General features: G+C 40.7%; 1 protein-coding gene across 1 annotated transcript in view; it reads right to left on the bottom strand.

Moving 5' to 3' along the window:
• Positions 1 to 205: 205 nt before the first annotated feature.
• FMN2 (formin 2) overlaps positions 206 to 23,884 on the bottom strand; it is a 414,500-nt gene continuing 390,821 nt past the window's right edge. The window contains exons 17-18 of the mRNA XM_088481581.1: positions 4,525 to 4,606; positions 206 to 606 (exon numbers count right to left, since the gene is read on the bottom strand). Coding sequence (XP_088337707.1) covers positions 580 to 606; positions 4,525 to 4,606 — 109 coding nt within the window. The 3' untranslated portion in view covers positions 206 to 579. The remainder of the gene's footprint in view (positions 607 to 4,524; positions 4,607 to 23,884) is intronic.

Below are 23,884 nucleotides of genomic sequence, written 5' to 3'. Positions count from 1 at the left end.
AAATTCATCATAAGAGATGCTATAAAAAAGTCAGATTTGACTAGCTATTTTAACCTAATACCTATTAAAGTATTCAGACAGAGACATTGATTTAATAGGAATTTATTATTTAAATTCATAATCTACAAACAAAACAAGTAGAAAAATGTTTTACTGTTGAATTTTGGAAAATTAAAACAGTATGTTTTTTTTAACATGATATGAAATGATCACTGTGATGTCACAGAAACAAAGAAAATGTTAAAGGGAATGATGACTAGACACTAGAAATGTTCTGACTTTATTTCATAGAAATACATATGACATTTTTCACTTTTTGAATTGAAGACAGTTTATTAAATAACATTGTTTTGCCATTAACATTAATCTTGGTACAGAGAATTGTAGCGTATAAGGAAATAAACCTTCTCAATACATTATCACAACTTGGTAGACTGCATTTCAATGTATCCATTGAAAAAAATATATTTTTCTGCATTTAGTTGTATTCTCACTTACACCAATGTGTTTTTCCCCTTATATTTACAAATAAATGGCACAACATTCAGCATGACTCCAGATGCGTGTTTTGTGCTATAATCATGTTAGCAGGCTCAGCTTTGCTTTCTAGAAAGAAAAACATAAAATAAGCATTAGATATGAAAGCATAGGATATAGAGAAATATATAGAGACAGAATAGAGAGGTACAGAGAAAATGAGATTCAAATTTGATAAAAACTAGGGATGCACCCTGGGGAGTAGTTATAAATGTAAGTGTTTCATGGCATTTTCAAATGGCCTGTCGAAACCGGATAATTGGGTAAGACAGAATCTGTTTGCAATCAGAAAAACCTGCACGACGCCATCTTGTGAATGGCAGCAAGACTCCATTTTAGAAAAGAAAGCTTACACAAGCGCCATTTTGTCAAAAATACATAGTACACAATCCACAGTGCAAAGTTGCTAAAAGTAGCACGAACAGCTTTTTAACAATCTTCCCCAAACATATACCGACAGTGTTCAGAATACATAAAATAACTTTCCAACACATTAAAATCACCACAGACTTATATTTGAGCAACAGCAAAGCAGTGGTGTTTTCCCCGCATACATACATTTAAAAGCAATGGTCCCGTAATGAAAAAAGGATAATTATTACTTGGTTTAAAGTTTAAACGCAATGTCAGTATATAAAGAAATTAATGTTTTCTGTAACTATGGCTTAGTAAATGACAATTGGACTGTGTGTGGAGCCGTACTGATCTACTCTGTTTCCACAGCGTTCCGGTGACATCAATATGAAGATCAGAACATGCGGCTATGAAATATGAATGTTAGAGAGAATAACTGTTTGAAATATTGTTTGTCATAGCAGCTTAGATTTGCATGTGGGGGATACAAAAGGAGGTTGGAGACCTTTTGTATCCATTTGGAATTGTCCAATAAATGCCCTGTAACAGATTTCTAACCTTTACCAAAAGACAATAACATGGTGTAGGCCTGTTTACATTTTTGTCCAAAGGACTGGTTATTCCAATCTAATCAATAGAGCTAGCTAACTGGGAGTAGAACCTAATTAACAGTAGTTTCAGGTAATCAAAAGGATACTCCCTTTCTGATGACCTCACAGGTAAAAGGGGGTGGGAACCATAGCATGCACATTCTGAGGACAAAAAAGGCCGGCAGCCGGCACACACACTGGCAGATCTTTGGAGGAGAGAGAGGTTTCCTCTCTCACAAGACAACGGAAAATGGATCTCAGTTCCCCTGGGTTATAGCTAAGTATAAATTGTGCAATATTTAGCCTATTTGGGTGTCTGTGGCTATTTTTGGTGTTAGTCTGTTGTTGGCTTGGCATGGTTTGTGGTTTGTGGCTTTCTGGGGATATTCATGGGTCTGTGTTGGCATGCAGTGGATGATGTGTTGTCTGGTCTGTGCTTTTCATCTGCACTGTAGGGTACAGTGGTCTGTTGTCAGCATGCAGGAAAGGGATTGATTGTGGAGTTGTCGTGATATTTGTGGATGATTGATGCTGGTTGATTGAGACCCTCTGGTGTGCTCTGTGTTGGGGCCTTCCCATGTGCTTGAACAGTATCTCTGCTTGGGAGAGATGGGATTGGTGTGTGTTGTATACTCATGAATGTGATCATAGGGTGGTGTCAGTGTTGTATCGTGGAGGTTGAATTGATGGCAGCTTTGAATGGTCGTGGGTGGTTGCCGTGTGGTGTTGTGTGGGTCAGATGGGTATGTTGTCTGCGGTTTGTTGGAGATGGCTTGCCTCCATGTGGGGTGAACAAGGGAAATTGTGATTCTGCCCAGTTGTGGTGTTGTGTGGGTCAGATAGGTATATTGTCTTTGTTGTGGTTGTGGTCATTGATGGATGTATGATTTGCGGAGTTGCAGTTTGGTGCAGGGTGAAGTTTGCCTAGGGATCATGAGGCTTGCAAACAAAGGAAAAACATGTGCTTCGGCCCTTCCCCCTCCCCACGGTCTAGTGACTACTGGATGAGGTCTGTTGTAGGATGGTATTGTTGTATATTGGAATCAGCTTGTGTTGTACATGTTGGAATATTAAATGGTGCAGTGTTTGCCTGATGTGTTGGCATATGATATCCAGCGTGCATATTTAATTAACTATGGCATTATGGGACATTTCAATGAGGTAGCTTCATAATGGAGTTTGTTTGTAGACCATGCGGTTTGGACAATAGGGCAGGAAGCATTCCCAACTCCCCCCCTCACACACAAACACACACACACACACCATCACCAACCATCTTGAACATGTGCTCTCAGCAGACATAGATATCTCTCTCATTGTATTTTGATGTCTGTCTCTCTCTCTCTCTCTCATATTGCTCATTGTATTTTGATCTTTAATAAGCGTTTCATGTTTATTAACTGTACCTTATGACCTAATGTTTGTACAATTTATTTGCGCTCATTATTAGATCATAGCGTTGTAACATCTGTACTTTTACCTGAATAATAATCTTTAGCGCTTTGGACCGCTATTCAACTGTCTCAGTATTTCATTAATGGTATAATCAAAATAGCGACATCTTGTGGTTTTAGATGGTACAGGCAGGTTTTGTCTTAGAGGTTCTAGGCAGGTGAATCTTAGAGGTTTATAGGCAGGAATGTATTAAAAGGTTTATTGACAAATTCAACAGGCCCATAAGGTTTCTAGGGAGAGACCTTCTCCCCTCTCCTCAATTACCTTATTGTGTGGGCTGCCCTTCTTCTCTTGTTGAATGGAGCTTTGCAATTAAGGGGGCATTCCCTAACCTAATGAGCAGCATTTAATGTTGGAGCTCTAAAATTTCAGTCCAAACGCCTGGCATTATTGAGCTTTTAATACTTTACACAGTGTCCTAATGGTTCCCCTCAGCTGCTGGGCACTATAGCATTTGCAAGACAAAATCTTGGATTCATATCGAAATCTTCTGAATCTTTAGATTATTAAACAAGATTTGGGTTCTGACAAATCCATAGAATATAGCTAATCAAATTCAGATTTCCTAAAATGTTATTGCACAGAACATAAAATCACCCATTATACAGAATACTACTTTATTTGTAACTTTATAAAGATATTGGAGCAGATGCTTAGTTTGTTGCAAAATAAGGTAAATATGGAGTTCAGTAAATTGTGCACAACAATAATATATTCATGCCCATATTCAGAGCTGGAGAGGACTTCCAGTTGGCAATAGTAGTATATATGCCTGCTTCTGATGTGTGGAACATATAGCTTGACCAGGTAACAATAATACTGTGCATGCATACTTGTAAAAAAGCAGCAGTGTCTTCATATAAAATTGCCAAAGACAAGACTACCATAAGTTACAGGGTTTGCAGCTGATATGGAGCATATAACTGGATGGGCCCTGTCTCCTGCGTAAAAACCACACATGCATTTACTGTAATCTTTGACCCTTGAACAGTGTAGTAGGCCACTCAAAATGTTCATATGGGCCCCACAAATGTCTTGTTATGCTCCTGTTTTAAGTGACCCTGTTATTCATATTTGTGCTGCCTTGTGAAACAAGGGGACAACTGAATTACATTATCACATACTTACCTACTCTCCCAGAAGTTGTGGGAGGCTCCTGAATTTTTGGATAACCCCTTGCACCCCCGGAAGACTGTCCCAATCTCCTGCATCCCATTTCCTAGTGAAGAGGGCAGGATGGGGAGATAATTACCAAAAATTGTGGCTCCGTATGGAGGGGAGGGGCTGACTCAAATCCGTGATATTTAGCCCCACCCCCTCCTTGCGGTCCCACGATTCACAGCAGTTTGACGTGGTTTGGGTGGGATCTAATGACATAGGAGTCCGGCTCTCCCCCTTCACGAAGTGACCAAATGTGTCTCTTCTCCGGGCTTCTCCCGGAGAGGACATATAAAAAGTTGGCAACTATGCCTTAGGATAAACAAAGAAAATGTATTGCATAAATGGCATTACCCTTGATCAATAACAATTTGTGATAATGACTGTGTTATGACAAGTACACGTCATACAGAGAAAGTATTATACTTACAATTCCAGACTCGTGTTTTGGCTTCACAACAATTGTTGCCTTTTCCTTCTTTTGCTTATAAACTTCTTCAGCTTCTTTCAACCTGAAAAAAATGCTACTGTTACAGCTACATCAGTTTTATGATTTAAATATGATAAATAACATCTTCACCAGCAAAGCTGCTACAAACTAGAAAGAAAAGTGTGTATTTCAGCCTACAACCTAGTAAGAGCATCATACTTATTATAATCATGTCATATTTAATTATTATTATATTCATTCTGAAAAGTTTAGATCAAAAATATTTTTCTCCACTATTGCTGCATGTGTTTCTTTCTAATGTATACAACTAATACTATAGTATTCAGCATTCATCAATGGTGGTATATGTGCATGTATGTCTGACAATAAGAGCATCTCTGTGCAATGTATGTCTGACAATAAGAGCATCTCTGTGCAATGTATGTCTGACAATAAGAGCATCTGTGCAATGTATGTCTGACAATAAGAGCATCTCTGTGGAATGTATGTCTGACAATAAGAGCATCTCTGTGCAATGTATGTCTGACAATAAGAGTATCTCTGTGCAATGTATGTCTGACAATAAGAGCATCTCTGTGCAATGTATGTCTGACAATAAGAGCATCTGTGCAATGTATGTCTGACAATAAGAGCATCTCTGTGCAATGTATGTCTGACAATAAGAATCTCTGTGCAATGTATGTCTGACAATAAGAGCATCTCTGTGCAATGTATGTCTGACAATAAGAGCATCTGTGCAATGTATGTCTGACAATAAGAGCATCTGTGCAATGTATGTCTGACAATAAGAGCATCTCTGTGCAATGTATGTCTGACAATAAGAGCATCTGTGCAATGTATGTCTGACAATAAGAGCATCTCTGTGCAATGTATGTCTGACAATAAGAGCATCTGTGCAATGTATGTCTGACAATAAGAGTATCTCTGTGCAATGTATGTCTGACAATAAGAGCATCTCTGTGCAATGTATGTCTGACAATAAGAGCATCTGTGCAATGTATGTCTGACAATAAGAGCATCTGTGCAATGTATGTCTTACAATAAGAGCATCTCTGTGCAATGTATGTATGACAATAAGAGCATCTGTGCAATGTATGTCTGACAATAAGAGCATCTCTGTGCAATGTATGTCTGACAATAAGAGCATCTGTGCAATGTATGTCTGACAATAAGAGCATCTGTGCAATGTATGTCTGACAATAAGAGCATCTCTGTGCAATGTATGTCTGACAATAAGAGCATCTCTGTGCAATGTATGTCTGACAATAAGAGCATCTGTGCAATGTATGTCTGACAATAAGAGCATCTCTGTGCAATGTATGTCTGACAATAAGAGCATCTCTGTGCAATGTATGTCTGACAATAAGAGTATCTCTGTGCAATGTATGTCTGACAATAAGAGCATCTCTGTGCAATGTATGTCTGACAATAAGAGCATCTGTGCAATGTATGTCTGACAATAAGAGCATCTCTGTGCAATGTATGTCTGACAATAAGAATCTCTGTGCAATGTATGTCTGACAATAAGAGCATCTCTGTGCAATGTATGTCTGACAATAAGAGCATCTGTGCAATGTATGTCTGACAATAAGAGCATCTGTGCAATGTATGTCTGACAATAAGAGCATCTCTGTGCAATGTATGTCTGACAATAAGAGCATCTGTGCAATGTATGTCTGACAATAAGAGCATCTCTGTGCAATGTATGTCTGACAATAAGAGCATCTGTGCAATGTATGTCTGACAATAAGAGTATCTCTGTGCAATGTATGTCTGACAATAAGAGCATCTCTGTGCAATGTATGTCTGACAATAAGAGCATCTGTGCAATGTATGTCTGACAATAAGAGCATCTGTGCAATGTATGTCTTACAATAAGAGCATCTCTGTGCAATGTATGTCTGACAATAAGAGCATCTGTGCAATGTATGTCTGACAATAAGAGCATCTCTGTGCAATGTATGTCTGACAATAAGAGCATCTGTGCAATGTATGTCTGACAATAAGAGCATCTCTGTGCAATGTATGTCTGACAATAAGAGCATCTCTGTGCAATGTATGTCTGACAATAAGAGCATCTCTGTGCAATGTATGTCTGACAATAAGAGTGTCTGTGCAATGTATGTCTGACAATAAGAGCGTCTGTGCAATGTATGTCTGACAATAAGAGCATCTCTGTGCAATGTATGTCTGACAATAAGAGCATCTGTGCAATGTATGTCTGACAATAAGAGCATCACTGTGCAATGTATGTCTGACAATAAGAGCATCTGTGCAATGTATGTCTGACAATAAGAGCATCTCTGTGCAATGTATGTCTGACAATAAGAGCATCTCTGTGCAATGTATGTCTGACAATAAGAGCATCTGTGCAATGTATGTCTGACAATAAGAGCATCTGTGCAATGTATGTCTGACATTAAGAGCATCTCTGTGCAATGTATGTCTGACAATAAGAGCATCTGTGCAATGTATGTCTGACAATAAGAGCATCTCTGTGCAATGTATGTCTGACAATAAGAGCGTCTGTGCAATGTATGTCTGACAATAAGAGCATCTGTGCAATGTATGTCTGACAATAAGAGCATCTGTGCAATGTATGTCTGACAATAAGAGCATCTCTCTGCAATGTATGTCTGACAATAAGAGCATCTGTGCAATGTATGTCTGACAATAAGAGCATCTGTGCAATGTATGTCTGACAATAAGAGCATCTCTGTGCAATGTATGTCTGACAATAAGAGCATCTGTGCAATGTATGTCTGACAATAAGAGCATCTCTGTGCAATGTATGTCTGACAATAAGAGCATCTCTGTGCAATGTATGTCTGACAATAAGAGCGTCTGTGCAATGTATGTCTGACAATAAGAGCATTTGTGCAATGTATGTCTGACAATAAGAGCATCTGTGCAATGTATGTTTGACAATAAGAGCATCTCTGTGCAATGTATGTCTGACAATAAGAGCATCTGTACAATGTATGTCTGACAATAAGAGCATCTCTGTGCAATGCATGTCTGACAATAAGAGCATCTGTGCAATGTATGTCTGACAATAAGAGCATCTCTGTGCAATGTATGTCTGACAATAAGAGTATCTGTGCAATGTATGTCTGACAATAAGAGCATCTCTGTGCAATGTATGTCTGACAATAAGAGCATCTCTGTGCAATGTATGTCTGACAATAAGAGTATCTGTGCAATGTATGTCTGACAATAAGAGCATCTCTGTGCAATGTATGTCTGACAATAAGAGCATCTCTGTGGAATGTATGTCTGACAATAAGAGCATCTCTGTGCAATGTATGTCTGACAATAAGAGCATCTCTGTGGAATGTATGTCTGACAATAAGAGCATCTCTGTGCAATGTATGTCTGACAATAAGAGCATCTCTGTGCAATGTATGTCTGACAATAAGAGTATCTGTGCAATGTATGTCTGACAATAAGAGCATCTCCGTGCAATGTATGTCTGACAATAAGAGCATCTCCGTGCAATGTATGTCTGACAATAAGAGCATCTCCGTGCAATGTATGTCTGACAATAAGAGCATCTCTGTGCAATGTATGTCTGACAATAAGAGCATCTCTGTGCAATGTATGTCTGACAATAAGAGCATCTCTGTGCAATGTATGTCTGACAATAAGAGCATCTCTGTGGAATGTATGTCTGACAATAAGAGCATCTCTGTGCAATGTATGTCTGACAATAAGAACATCTCTGTGGAATGTATGTCTGACAATAAGAGCATCTCTGTGGAATGTATGTCTGACAATAAGAGCATCTCTGTGCAATGTATGTCTGACAATAAGAGCATCTCTGTGCAATGTATGTCTGACAATAAGAGTATCTGTGCAATGTATGTCTGACAATAAGAGCATCTCTGTGCAATGTATGTCTGACAATAAGAGCATCTCTGTGCAATGTATGTCTGACAATAAGAATATCTCTGTGCAATGTATGTCTGACAATAAGAGCATCTCTGTGGAATGTATGTCTGACAATAAGAGCATCTCTGTGCAATGTATGTCTGACAATAAGAGCATCTCTGTGGAATGTATGTCTGACAATAAGAGCATCTCTGTGCAATGTTTGTCTGACAATAAGAGCATCTCTGTGTAATGTATGTCTGACAATAAGAGCATCTCTGTGCAATGTATGTCTGACAATAAGAGCATCTCTGTGCAATGTATGTCTGACAATAAGAATATCTCTGTGCAATGTATGTCTGACAATGAGAGCATCTCTGTGGAATGTATGTCTGACAATAAGAGTATCTGTGCAATGTATGTCTGACAATAAGAGCATCTCTGTGCAATGTATGTCTGACAATAAGAGCATCTCTGTGCAATGTATGTCTGACAATAAGAGCATCTCTGTGGAATGTATGTCTGACAATAAGAGCATCTCTGTGGAATGTATGTCTGACAATAAGAGCATCTCTGTGGAATGCATGGCTGGCAATAAGAGGATCTCTATCAGGGGCGTTTCTATAATGGGTGCAGGGTGTGTGGGGCACACGAGCCCTGGGTCCAGGGGGGCTCACACTGCACACCCTGCACCCATATTTTTATTACTTACTACTCTGCCACCAGAGTCCCACATCTGTGCCAGTATCAACGCTTTTAAAAATCACCTGGAAAATAGCCGCAGTCAACATTTTCCCAATGTTCTCCGCATGCGCTGTAGTCTACCAGTGCGGCACTGCGCTCAATGAGATAGGAGGGGGCCCTAGACAGAGACTGCACACACCCTTGATCTCTAGGCAATGTATGGCTGGCAACTAGAGTATCTGTGCAATGTATGTCTGACAATAAGAGTATCTGTGCAATGTATGTCTGACAATAAGAGTATCTGTGCAATGTATGTCTGACAATAAGAGTATCTGTGCAATGTATGTCTGACAATAAGAGCATATCTGTGCAATGTATGTCTGACAATAAGAGTATCTGTGCAATGTATGTCTGACAATAAGAGCATCTGTGCAATGTATGTCTGACAATAAGAGCATCTCTGTGCAATGTATGTCTGACATTAAGAACATCTCTGTGCAATGTATGTCTGACAATAAGAGCATCTCTGTGGAATGTATGTCTGACAATAAGAGCATCTCTGTGCAATGTATGTCTGACAATAAGAACATCTCTGTGGAATGTATGTCTGACAATAAGAGCATCTCTGTGGAATGTATGTCTGACAATAAGAGCATCTCTGTGCAATGTATGTTTGACAATAAGAGCATCTCTGTGCAATGTATGTCTGACAATAAGAGTATCTGTGCAATGTATGTCTGACAATAAGAGCATCTCTGTGCAAAGTATGTCTGACAATAAGAGCTTCTCCGTGCAATGTATGTCTGACAATAAGAGCATCTCTGTGCAATGTATGTCTGACAATAAGAGTATCTGTGCAATGTATGTCTGACAATAAGAGCATCTCTGTGCAATGTATGTCTGACAATAAGAGCATCTCTGTGGAATGTATGTCTGACAATAAGAGCATCTCTGTGCAATGTATGTCTGACAATAAGAACATCTCTGTGGAATATATGTCTGACAATAAGAACATCTCTGTGGAATGTATGTCTGACAATAAGAGCATCTCTGTGCAATGTATGTCTGACAATAAGAGCATCTCTGTGGAATGTATGTCTGACAATAAGAGCATCTCTGTGCAATGTATGTCTGACAATAAGAGCATCTCTGTGCAATGTATGTCTGACAATAAGAGTATCTGTGCAATGTATGTCTGACAATAAGAGCATCTCTGTGCAATGTATGTCTGACAATAAGAGCATCTCTGTGCAATGTATGTCTGACAATAAGAATATCTCTGTGCAATGTATGTCTGACAATAAGAGCATCTCTGTGGAATGTATGTCTGACAATAAGAGCATCTCTGTGCAATGTATGTCTGACAATAAGAGCATCTCTGTGGAATGTATGTCTGACAATAAGAGCATCTCTGTGCAATGTATGTCTGACAATAAGAGCATCTCTGTGCAATGTATGTCTGACAATAAGAGCATCTCTGTGCAAAGTATGTCTGACAATAAGAGCATCTCTGTGCAATGTATGTCTGACAATAAGAGCATCTCTGTGGAATGTATGTCTGACAATAAGAGCATCTCTGTGCAATGTATGTCTGACAATAAGAGCATCTCTGTGGAATGTATGTCTGACAATAAGAGCATCTCTGTGGAATGTATGTCTGACAATAAGAGCATCTCTGTGGAATGCATGGCTGGCAATAAGAGGATCTCTATCAGGGGCGTTTCTATAATGGGTGCAGGGTGTGTGGGGCACACGAGCCCTGGGTCCAGGGGGGCTCACACCGCACACCCTGCACCCATATTTTTATTACTTACTACTCTGCCACCAGAGTCCCACATCTGCGCCAGTATCAACGCTTTTAAAAATCACCTGGAAAATAGCCGCAGTCAACATTTTCCCAATGTTCTCCGCATGCGCTGTAGTCTACCAGTGCGGCACTGCGCTCAATGAGATAGGAGGGGGCCCTAGACAGAGACAGCACACACCCTTGATCTCTAGGCAATGTATGGCTTGCAACTAGAGTATCTGTGCAATGTATGTCTGACAATAATAGTATCTGTGCAAAGTATGTCTGACAATAAGAGTATCTGTGCAATGTATGTCTGACAATAAGAGTATCTGTGCAATGTATGTCTGACAATAAGAGCATATCTGTGCAATGTATGTCTGACAATAAGAGTATCTGTGCAATGTATGTCTGACAATAAGAGCATCTGTGCAATGTATGTCTGACAATAAGAGCATCTCTGTGCAATGTATGTCTGACATTAAGAGCATCTCTGTGCAATGTATGTCTGACAATAAGAGCATCGCTGTGCAATGTATGTCTGACAATAAGAATATCTCTGTGCAATGTATGTCTGACAATAAGAGCATCTCTGCGCAATATATTTCTGACAATAAGAGTATCTGTGCAATGTATGTCTGACAATAAGAGCATCTGTGCAATGTATGTCTGACAATAAGAGCATCTCTGTGCAATGTATGTCTGACAATAAGAGCATCGCTGTGCAATGTATGTCTGACAATAAGAATATCTCTGTGCAATGTATGTCTGACAATAAAAGCATCTCTGTGCAATGCATGGATGGCAATAAGAACATCTCTGTAATGTATGGCTGACAATAAGAGCATCTCTGTGGAATGCATGGCTGGCAATAAGAGGATCTCTATCAGGGGCGTTTCTATAATGGGTGCAGGGTGTGTGGGGCACACGAGCCCTGGGTCCAGGGGGGCTCACACCGCACACCCTGCACCCATATTTTTATTACTTACTACTCTGCCACCAGAGTCCCACATCTGCGCCAGTATCAACGCTTTTAAAAATCACCTGGATAATAGCCGCAGTCAACATTTTCCCAATGTTCTCCGCATGCGCTGTAGTCTACCAGTGCGGCACTGCGCTCAATGAGATAGGAGGGGGCCCTAGACAGAGACTGCACACACCCTTGATCTCTAGGCAATGTATGGCTGGCAACTAGAGTATCTGTGCAATGTATGTCTGACAATAAGAGTATCTGTGCAATGTATGTCTGACAATAAGAGTATCTGTGCAATGTATGTCTGACAATAAGAGTATCTGTGCAATGTATGTCTGACAATAAGAGCATATCTGTGCAATGTATGTCTGACAATAAGAGTATCTGTGCAATGTATGTCTGACAATAAGAGCATCTCTGTGCAATGTATGTCTGACATTAAGAGAATCTCTGTGCAATGTATGTCTGACAATAAGAGCATCGCTGTGCAATGTATGTCTGACAATAAGAATATCTCTGTGCAATGTATGTCTGACAATAAGAGCATCTCTGTGCAATATATGTCTGACAATAAGAGTATCTGTACAATGTATGTCTGACAATAAGAGCATCTGTGCAATGTATGTCTGACAATAAGAGCATCTCTGTGCAATGTATGTCTGACAATAAGAGCATCGCTGTGCAATGTATGTCTGACAATAAGAATATCTCTGTGCAATGTATGTCTGACAATAAGAGCATCTCTGTGCAATGCATGGATGGCAATAAGAACATCTCTGTTATGTATGGCTGACAATAAGAGCATCTCTGTGGAATGCATGGCTGGCAATAAGAGGATCTCTATCAGGGGCGTTTCTATAATGGGTGCAGGGTGTGTGGGGCACATGAGCCCTGGGTCCAGGGGGGCTCACACCGCACACCCTGCACCCATATTTTTATTACTTACTACTCTGCCACCAGAGTCCCACATCTGCGCCAGTATCAACGCTTTTAAAAATCACCTGGAAAATAGCCGCAGTCAACATTTTCCCAATGTTCTCCGCATGCGCTGTAGTCTACCAGTGCGGCACTGCGCTCAATGAGATAGGAGGGGGCCCTAGACAGAGACTGCACACACCCTTGATCTCTAGGCAATGTATGGCTGGCAAATAGAGTATCTGTGCAATGTATGTCTGACAATAAGAGTATCTGTGCAATGTATGTCTGACAATAAGAGTATCTGTGCAATGTATGTCTGACAATAAGAGTATCTGTGCAATGTATGTCTGACAATAAGAGCATATCTGTGCAATGTATGTCTGACAATAAGAGTATCTGTGCAATGTATGTCTGACAATAAGAGCATCTGTGCAATGTATGTCTGACAATAATAGCATCTCTGTGCAATGTATGTCTGACATTAAGAGCATCTCTGTGCAATGTATGTCTGACAATAAGAGCATCGCTGTGCAATGTATGTCTGACAATAAGAATATCTCTGTGCAATGTATGTCTGACAATAAGAGCATCTCTGTGCAATATATGTCTGACAATAAGAGTATCTGTGCAATGTATGTCTGACAATAAGAGCATCTCTGTGCAATGTATGTCTGACAATAAGAGCATCGCTGTGCAATGTATGTCTGACAATAAGAATATCTCTGTGCAATGTATGTCTGACAATAAGAGCATCTCTGTGCAATGCATGGATGGCAATAAGAACATCTCTGTAATGTATGGCTGACAATAAGAGCATCTCTGTGGAATGCATGGCTGGCAATAAGAGGATCTCTATCAGAGGCGTTTCTATAATGGGTGCAGGGTGTGTGGGGCACACGAGCCCTGGGTCCAGGGGGGCTCACACCGCACACCCTGCACCCATATTTTTATTACTTACTACTCTGCCACCAGAGTCCCACATCTGCGCCAGTATCAACGCTTTTAAAAATCACGGGGAAAATAGCCGCAGTCAACATTTTCCCAATGTTCTCCGCATGCACTATAGTCTACCAGTGCGGCACTGCACTCAATGAGATAGGAGGGGGCACTAGACAGAGACTGCACACACCCTTCATCTCTAGGCAATGTATGGCTGGCAACTAGAGTATCTGTGCAATGTATGTCTGACAATAAGAGTATCTGTGCAATGTATGTCTGACAATAAGAGTATCTGTGCAATGTATGTCTGACAATAAGAGCATCTCTGTGCAATATATGTCTGACAATAAGAGCATATCTGTGCAATGTATGTCTGACAATAAGAGTATCTGTGCAATGTATGTCTGACAATAAGAGCATCTCTCTGCAATATATGTCTGACAATAAGAGCATATCTGTGCAATGTATGTCTGACAATAAGAGCATCTGTGCAATGTATGTCTGACAATAAGAGCATCTGTGCAATGTATGTCTGACAATAAGAGCATCTCTGTGCAATGTATGTCTGACATTAAGAGCATCTCTGTGCAATGTATGTCTGACAATAAGAGCATCTCTCTGCAATGTATATCTGACAATAAGAATATCTCTGTGCAATGTATGTCTGACAATAAGAGCATCTCTGTGCAATATATGTCTGACAATAAGAGCATCTCTGTGCAAGGTATGTCTGACAATAAGAGCATCTGTGCAATGTATGTCTGACAATAAGAGCATCTCTGTGCAATGTATGTCTGACAATAAGAGCATCGCTGTGCAATGTATGTCTGACAATAAGAATATCTCTGTGCAATGTATGTCTGACAATAAGAGCATCTCTGTGCTATGTATGTCTGACAATAAGAGCATCTCTGTGCAATGTATGTCTGACAATAAGAATATCTCTGTGGAATGCATGGCTGGCAATAAGAGGATCTCTATCAGGGGCGTTTCTATAATGGGTGCAGGGTGTGTGGGGCACACGAGCCCTGGGTCCAGGGGGGCTCACACCGCACACCCTGCACCCATATTTTTATTACTTACTACTCTGCCACCAGAGTCCCACATCTGCGCCAGTATCAACGCTTTTAAAAATCACCTGGAAAATAGCCGCAGTCAACATTTTCCCAATGTTCTCCGCATGCGCTGTAGTCTACCAGTGCGGCAATGCGCTCAATGAGATAGGAGGGGGCCCTAGACAGAGACTGCACACACCCTTGATCTCTAGGCAATGTATGGCTGGTAACTAGAGTATCTGTGCAATGTAAGTCTGACAATAAGAGTATCTGTGCAATGTATGTCTAACAATAAGAGTATCTGTGCAATGTATGTCTCACAAAAAAAGCATCTCTGCAATGTATGTCTGACAATAAGAGTATATGTGCAATGTATGTCTGACAATAAGAGCATATCTGTGCAATGTATGTCTGACAATAAGAGCATCTCTGTGCAATATATGTCTGAGAATAAGAGCATATCTGTGCAATGTATGTCTGACAATAAGAGTATCTGTGCAATGTATGTCTGACAATAAGAGCATCTCTGTGCAATGTATGTCTGACATTAAGAGCATCTCTGTGCAATGTATGTCTGACAATAAGAGCATCTGTGCAATGTATGTCTGACAATAAGAGCATCTCTGTGCAATGTATGTCTGACATTAAGAGCATCTCTGTGCAATGTATGTCTGACAATAAGAGCATCTCTGTGCAATGTATGTCTGAAAATAAGAGCATCTCTCTGCAATGTATATCTGACAATAAGAGCATCTCTGTGCAATATATGTCTGACAATAAGAGCATCTCTGTGCAAGGTATGTCTGACAATAAGAGTATCTGTGCAATGTATGTCTGACAATAAGAGCATCTGTGCAATGTATGTCTGACAATAAGAGCATCTCTGTGCAATGTATGTCTGACATTAAGAGCATCTCTGTGCAATGTATGTCTGACAATAAGAGCATCTCTGTGCAATGTATGTCTGACAATAAGAGCATCGCTGTGCAATGTATGTCTGACAATAAGAATATCTCTGTGCAATGTATGTCTGACAATAAGAGCATCTCTGTGCAATGCATGGATGGCAATAAGAACATCTCTGTAATGTATGGCTGACAATAAGAGCATCTCTGTGGAATGCATTGCTGGCAATAAGAGGATCTCTATCAGGGGCGTTTCTATAATGGGTGCAGGGTGTGTGGGGCACACGAGCCCTGGGTCCAGGGGGGCTCACACCGCACACCCTGCACCCATATTTTTATTGTTTACTACTCTGCCACCAAAGTCCCACATCTGCGCCAGTATCAACGCTTTTAAAAATCACCTGGAAAATAGCCGCAGTCAACATTTTCCCAATGTTCTCCACATGCGCTGTAGTCTACCAGTGCGGCACTGCGCTCAATGATATAGGAGGGGGCCCTAGACAGAGACTGCACACACCCTTGATCTCTAGGCAATGTATGCCTGGCAACTAGAGTATCTGTGCAATGTATGTCTGACAATAAGAGTATCTGTGCAATGTATGTCTGACAATAAGAGTATCTGTGCAATGTATGTCTGACAATAAGAGTATCTGTGCAATGTATGTCTGACAATAAGAGCATATCTGTGCAATGTATGTCTGACAATAAGAGTATCTGTGCAATGTATGTCTGACAATAAGAGCATCTCTGTGCAATATATGTCTGACAATAAGAGCATCTCTGTGCAATGTATGTCTGACAATAAGAGTATCTGTGCAATGTATGTCTGACAATAAGAGCATCTCTGTGCAATATATGTCTGACAATAAGAGCATATCTGTGCAATGTATGTCTGACAATAAGAGTATCTGTGCAATGTATGTCTGACAATAAGAGCATCTGTGCAATGTATGTCTGACAATAAGAGCATCTCTGTGCAATGTATGTCTGACATTAAGAGCATCTCTGTGCAATGTATGTCTGACAATAAGAGCATCTCTGTGCAATGTATGTCTGACAATAAGAGCATCTCTCTGCAATGTATATCTGACAATAAGAATATCTCTGTGCAATGTATGTCTGACAATAAGAGCATCTCTGTGCAATATATGTCTGACAATAAGAGTATCTGTGCAATGTATGTCTGACAATAAGAGCATCTCTGCAAAGTATGTCTGACAATAAGAGTATCTGTGCAATGTATGTCTGACAATAAGAGCATATCTGTGCAATGTATGTCTGACAATAAGAGCATCTCTGTGCAATATATGTCTGACAATAAGAGCATATCTGTGCAATGTATGTCTGACAAGAAGAGTATCTGTGCAATGTATGTCTGACAATAAGAGCATCTCTGTGCAATGTATGTCTGACATTAAGAACATCTCTGTGCAATGTATGTCTGACAATAAGAGCATCTGTGCAATGTATGTCTGACAATAAGAGCATCTCTGTGCAATGTATGTCTGACATTAAGAGCATCTCTGTGCAATGTATGTCTGACAATAAGAGCATCTCTGTGCAATGTATGTCTGACAATAAGAGCATCTCTCTGCAATGTATATCTGATAATAAGAATATCTCTGTGCAATGTATGTCTGACAATAAGAGCATCTCTGTGCAATATATGTCTGACAATAAGAGCATCTCTGTGCAAGGTATGTCTGACAATAAGAGTATCTGTGCAATGTATGTCTGACAATAAGAGCATCTGTGCAATGTATGTCTGACAATAAGAGCATCTCTGTGCAATGTATGTCTGACAATAAGAGCATCGCTGTGCATTGTATGTCTGACAATAAGAATATCTCTGTGCAATGTATGTCTGACAATAAGAGCATCTCTGTGCAATGCATGGATGGCAATAAGAACATCTCTGTAATGTATGGCTGACAATAAGAGCATCTCTGTGGAATGCATTGCTGGCAATAAGAGGATCTCTATCAGGGGCGTTTCTATAATGGGTGCAGGGTGTGTGGGGCACACGAGCCCTGGGTCCAGGGGGGCTCACACCGCACACCCTGCACCCATATTTTTATTACTTACTACTCTGCCACCAGAGTCCCACATCTGCGCCAGTATCAATGCTTTTAAAAATCACCTGGAAAATAGCCGCAGTCAACATTTTCCCAATGTTCTCCGCATGCGCTGTAGTCTACCAGTGCGGCACTGCGCTCAATGATATAGGAGGGGGCCCTAGACAGAGACTGCACACACCCTTGATCTCTAGGCAATGTATGGCTGGCAACTAGAGTATCTGTGCAATGTATGTCTGACAATAAGAGTATCTGTGCAATGTATGTCTGACAATAAGAGTATCTGTGCAATGTATGTCTGACAATAAGAGTATCTGTGCAATGTATGTCTGACAATAAGAGCATATCTGTGCAATGTATGTCTGACAATAAGAGTATCTGTGCAATGTATGTCTGACAATAAGAGCATCTCTGTGCAATATATGTCTGACAATAAGAGCATATCTGTGCAATGTATGTCTGACAATAAGAGTATCTGTGCAATGTATGTCTGACAATAAGAGCATCTCTGTGCAATATATGTCTGACAATAAGAGCATATCTGTGCAATGTATGTCTGACAATAAGAGTATCTGTGCAATGTATGTCTGACAATAAGAGCATCTGTGCAATGTTTGTCTGACAATAAGAGCATCTCTGTGCAATGTATGTCTGACATTAAGAGCATCTCTGTGCAATGTATGTCTGACAATAAGAGCATCTCTGTGCAATGTATGTCTGACAATAAGAGCATCTCTGTGCAATATATGTCTGACAATAAGAGCATCTCTGTGCAAGGTATGTCTGACAATAAGAGTATCTGTGCAATGTATGTCTGACAATAAGAGCATCTGTGCAATGTATGTCTGACAATAAGAGCATCTCTGTGCAATGTATGTCTGACAATAAGAGCATCGCTGTGCAATGTATGTCTGACAATAAGAATATCTCTGTGCAATGTATGTCTGACAATAAGAGCATCTCTGTGCAATGTATGTCTGACAATAAGAGCATCTCTGTGCAATGTATGTCTGACAATAAGAATATCTCTGTGGAATGCATGGCTGGCAATAAGAGGATCTCTATCAGGGGCGTTTCTATAATGGGTGCAGGGTGTGTGGGGCACACGAGCCCTGGGTCCAGGGGGGCTCACAACGCACACCCTGCACCCATATTTTTATTACTTAATACTCTGCCACCAGAGTCCCACATCTGCGCCAGTATCAACGCTTTTAAAAATCACCTGGAAAATAGCCGCAGTCAACATTTTCCCAATGTTCTCATCATGCGCTGTAGTCTACCAGTGCGGCACTGCGCTCAATGAGATAGGAGGGGGCCCTAGACAGAGACTGCACACACCCTTGATCTCTAGGCAATGTATGGCTGGCAACTAGAGTATCTGTGCAATGTATGTCTGACAATAAGAGCATCTGTGCAATGTATGTCTGACAATAAGAGCATCTCTGTGCAATGTATGTCTGACATTAAGAGCATCTCTGTGCAATGTATGTCTGACAATAAGAGCATCTCTGTGCAATGTATGTCTGACAATAAGAGCATCTCTCTGCAAGGTATGTCTGACAATAAGAGTATCTGTGCAATGTATGTCTGACAATAAGAGTATCTGTGCAATGTATGTCTGACAATAAGAGTATCTGTGCAATGTATGTCTGACAATAAGAGCATCTCTGTGCAATATATGTCTGACAATAAGAGCATATCTGTGCAATGTATGTCTGACAATAAGAGTATCTGTGCAATGTATGTCTGACAATAAGAGCATCTGTGCAATGTATGTCTGACAATAAGAGCATCTCTGTGCAATGTATGTCTGACATTAAGAGCATCTGTCTGCAATGTATGTCTGACAATAAGAGCATCGCTGTGCAATGTATGTCTGACAATAAGAATATCTCTGTGCAATGTATGTCTGACAATAAGAGCATCTCTGTGCAATGCATGGATGGCAATAAGAACATCTCTGTAATGTATGGCTGACAATAAGAGCATCTCTGTGGAATGCATGGCTGGCAATAAGAGGATCTCTATCAGGGGCGTTTCTATAATGGGTGCAGGGAGTGTGGGGCACATGAGCCCTGGGTCCAGGGGGGCTCACACCGCACACCCTGCACCCATATTTTTATTACTTACTACTCTGCCACCAGAGTCCCACATCTGCGCCAGTATCAATGCTTTTAAAAATCACCTGGAAAATAGCCGCAGTCAACATTTTCCCAATGTTCTCCGCATGCGCTGTAGTCTACCAGTGCGGCACTGCGCTCAATGAGATAGGAGGGGGCCCTAGACAGAGACTGCACACACCCTTGATCTCTAGGCAATGTATGGCTGGCAACTAGAGTATCTGTGCAATGTATGTCTGACAATAAGAGTATCTGTGCAATGTATGTCTGACAATAAGAGCATCTCTGTGCAATATATGTCTGACAATAAGAGCATATCTGTGCAATGTATGTCTGACAATAAGAGTATCTGTGCAATGTATGTCTGACAATAAGAGTATCTGTGCAATGTATGTCTGACAATAAGAGCATCTCTGTGCAATATATGTCTGACAATAAGAGCATATCTGTGCAATGTATGTCTGACAATAAGAGTATCTGTGCAATGTATGTCTGACAATAAGAGTATCTGTGCAATGTATGTCTGACAATAAGAGCATCTCTGTGCAATGTATGTCTGACAATAAGAGTATCTGTGCAATGTATGTCTGACAATAAGAGCATCTGTGCAATGTATGTCTGACAATAAGAGCATATCAGTGCAATGTATGTCTGACAATAAGAGTATCTGTGCAATGTATGTCTGACAATAAGAGTATCTGTGCAATGTATGTCTGACAATAAGAGCATCTCTGTGCAATGTATGTCTGACATTAAGAGCATCTCTGTGCAATGTATGTCTGACAATAAGAGCATCGCTGTGCAATGTATGTCTGACAATAAGAATATCTCTGTGCAATGTATGTCTGACAATAAGAGCATCTCTGTGCAATATATGTCTGACAATAAGAGTATCTGTACAATGTATGTCTGACAATAAGAGCATCTGTGCAATGTATGTCTGACAATAAGAGCATCTCTGTGCAATGTATGTCTGACAATAAGAGCATCGCTGTGCAATGTATGTCTGACAATAAGAATATCTCTGTGCAATGTATGTCTGACAATAAGAGCATCTCTGTGCAATGCATGGATGGCAATAAGAACATCTCTGTAATGTATGGCTGACAATAAGAGCATCTCTGTGGAATGCATGGCTGGCAATAAGAGGATCTCTATCAGGGGCGTTTCTATAATGGGTGCAGGGTGTGTGGGGCACATGAGCCCTGGGTTAAGGGGGGCTCACACCGCACACCCTGCACCCATATTTTTATTACTTACTACTCTGCCACCAGAGTCCCACATCTGCGCCAGTATCAACGCTTTTAAAAATCACCTGGAAAATAGCCGCAGTCAACATTTTCCCAATGTTCTCCGCATGCGCTGTAGTCTACCAGTGCGGCACTGCGCTCAATGAGATAGGAGGGGGCCCTAGACAGAGACTGCACACACCCTTGATCTCTAGGCAATGTATGGCTGGCAAATAGAGTATCTGTGCAATGTATGTCTGACAATAAGAGTATCTGTGCAATGTATGTCTGACAATAAGAGTATCTGTGCAATGTATGTCTGACAATAAGAGTATCTGTGCAATGTATGTCTGACAATAAGAGTATCTGTGCAATGTATGTCTGACAATAAGAGCATATCTGTGCAATGTATGTCTGACAATAAGAGTAACTGCGCAATGTATGTCTGACAATAAGAGCATCTGTGCAATGTATGTCTGATAATAAGAGCATCTCTGTGCAATGTATGTCTGACATTAAGAGCATCTCTGTGCAATGTATGTCTGACAATAAGAGCATCGCTGTGCAATGTATGTCTGACAAAGGGAATATCTCTGTGCAATGTATGTCTGACAATAAGAGCATCTCTGTGCAATATATGTCTGACAATAAGAGTATCTGTGCAATGTATGTCTGACAATAAGAGCATCTCTGTGCAATGTATGTCTGACAATAAGAGCATCGCTGTGCAATGTATGTCTGACAATAAGAATATCTCTGTGCAATGTATGTCTGACAATAAGAGCATCTCTGTGCAATGCATGGATGGCAATAAGAACATCTCTGTAATGTATGGCTGACAATAAGAGCATCTCTGTGGAATGCATGGCTGGCAATAAGAGGATCTCTATCAGAGGCGTTTCTATAATGGGTGCAGGGTGTGTGGGGCACACGAGCCCTGGGTCCAGGGGGGCTCACACCGCACACCCTGCACCCATATTTTTATTACTTACTACTCTGCCACCAGAGTCCCACATCTGCGCCAGTATCAACGCTTTTAAAAATCACCTGGAAAATAGCCGCAGTCAACATTTTCCCAATGTTCTCCGCATGCACTGTAGTCTACCAGTGCGGCACTGCGCTCAATGAGATAGGAGGGGGCACTAGACAGAGACTGCACACACCCTTCATCTCTAGGCAATGTATGGCTGGCAACTAGAGTATCTGTGCAATGTATGTCTGACAATAAGAGTATCTGTGCAATGTATGTCTGACAATAAGAGTATCTGTGCAATGTATGTCTGACAATAACAGTGTCTGTGCAATGTATGTCTGACAATAAGAGCATCTCTGTGCAATGTATATCTGACAATAAGAGCATCTCTGTGCAATGTATGTCTGACAATAAGAGCATCTCTCTGCAATGTATGTCTGACAATAAGAGCATCTCTCTGCAATGTATGTCTGTCAATAAGAGCATCTCTGTGCAATGTATGTCTGACAATAAGAGCATCTCTGTGCAATGTATGTCTGATAATAAGAGCATCTCTGTGCAATGTATGTCTGACAATAAGAGCATCTCTGTGCAAGGTATGTCTGACAATAAGAGTATCTCTGTGCAATGTATGTCTGACAATAAGACCATCTCTGTGCAATGTATGGCTGGCAATTAGAGCATACCTCTGCAATGCATGGCTGGCAATAAGAGTATCTCTGTGCAATGCATGGATGGCAATAAGAACATCTCTGTAATGTATGGCTGACAATAAGAGCATCTCTCTGGAATGCATGGCTGGCAATAAGAGGATCTCTATCAGGGGCGTTTCTATAATGGGTGCAGGGTGTGTGGGGCACACGAGCCCTGGGTCCAGGGGGGCACACACCGCACACCCTGCACCCATATTTTTATTACTTACTACTCTGCCACCAGAGTCCCACATCTGCGCCAGTATCAACGCTTTTAAAAATCACCTGGAAAATAGCCGCAGTCAACATTTTCCCAATGTTCTCCGCATGCGCTGTAGTCTACCAGTGCGGCACTGCGCTCAATGAGATAGGAGGGGGCCCTAGACAGAGACTGCACACACCCTTGATCTCTAGGCAATGTATGGCTGGCAACTTGAGTATCTGTGCAATGTAAGTCTGACAATAAGAGCATCTCTGTGCAATGTATGTCTGACAATAAGAATATCTCTGTGCAATGTATGTCTGACAATAAGAGCATCTCTCTGCAATTTATGTCTGACAATAAGAGCATCTCTGTGCAATGTATGTCTGACAATAAGAGCATCTCTGTGCAATGTATGTCTGACAATAAGAGCATCTCTGTGCAATGTATGTCTGACAATAAGAATATCTCTGTGCAATGTATGTCTGACAATAAGAGCATCTCTCTGCAATGTATGTCTGACAATAAGAGCATATCTGTGCAATGTATGTCTGACAATAAGAATATCTCCGTGCAATGTATGTCTGACAATAAGAGCAGACATAAGAATATCTCTGTGAAATGTATGTCTGACAATAAGAGCATCTCTGTGCAATGTATGGCTGACATTAAGAGCAGCTCTCTGCAATATACAGTATGTCTGACAATAAGAGCATATCTGTGCAAGTTATGTCTGACAATAAGAGTATCTGTGCAATGTATGTCTGACAATAAGAGCATATCTGTGCAAGGTATGTCTGACAATAAGAGTATCTCTGTGCAATGTATGTCTGACAATAAGAGCATCTCTGTGCAATGTATGTCTGACATTAAGAGCATCTCTGTGCAATGTATGTCTGACAATAAGAATATCTCTGT

This window comes from Taudactylus pleione, unplaced genomic scaffold (genome assembly GCF_031769625.1).
Source record: "Taudactylus pleione unplaced genomic scaffold, aTauple2 ptg000275l, whole genome shotgun sequence".
Classification (NCBI taxonomy): domain Eukaryota; kingdom Metazoa; phylum Chordata; class Amphibia; order Anura; family Myobatrachidae; genus Taudactylus; species Taudactylus pleione.
Note: the sequence above shows the minus strand (reverse complement) of the source record. Positions and strands in the feature narration are given on the sequence as shown.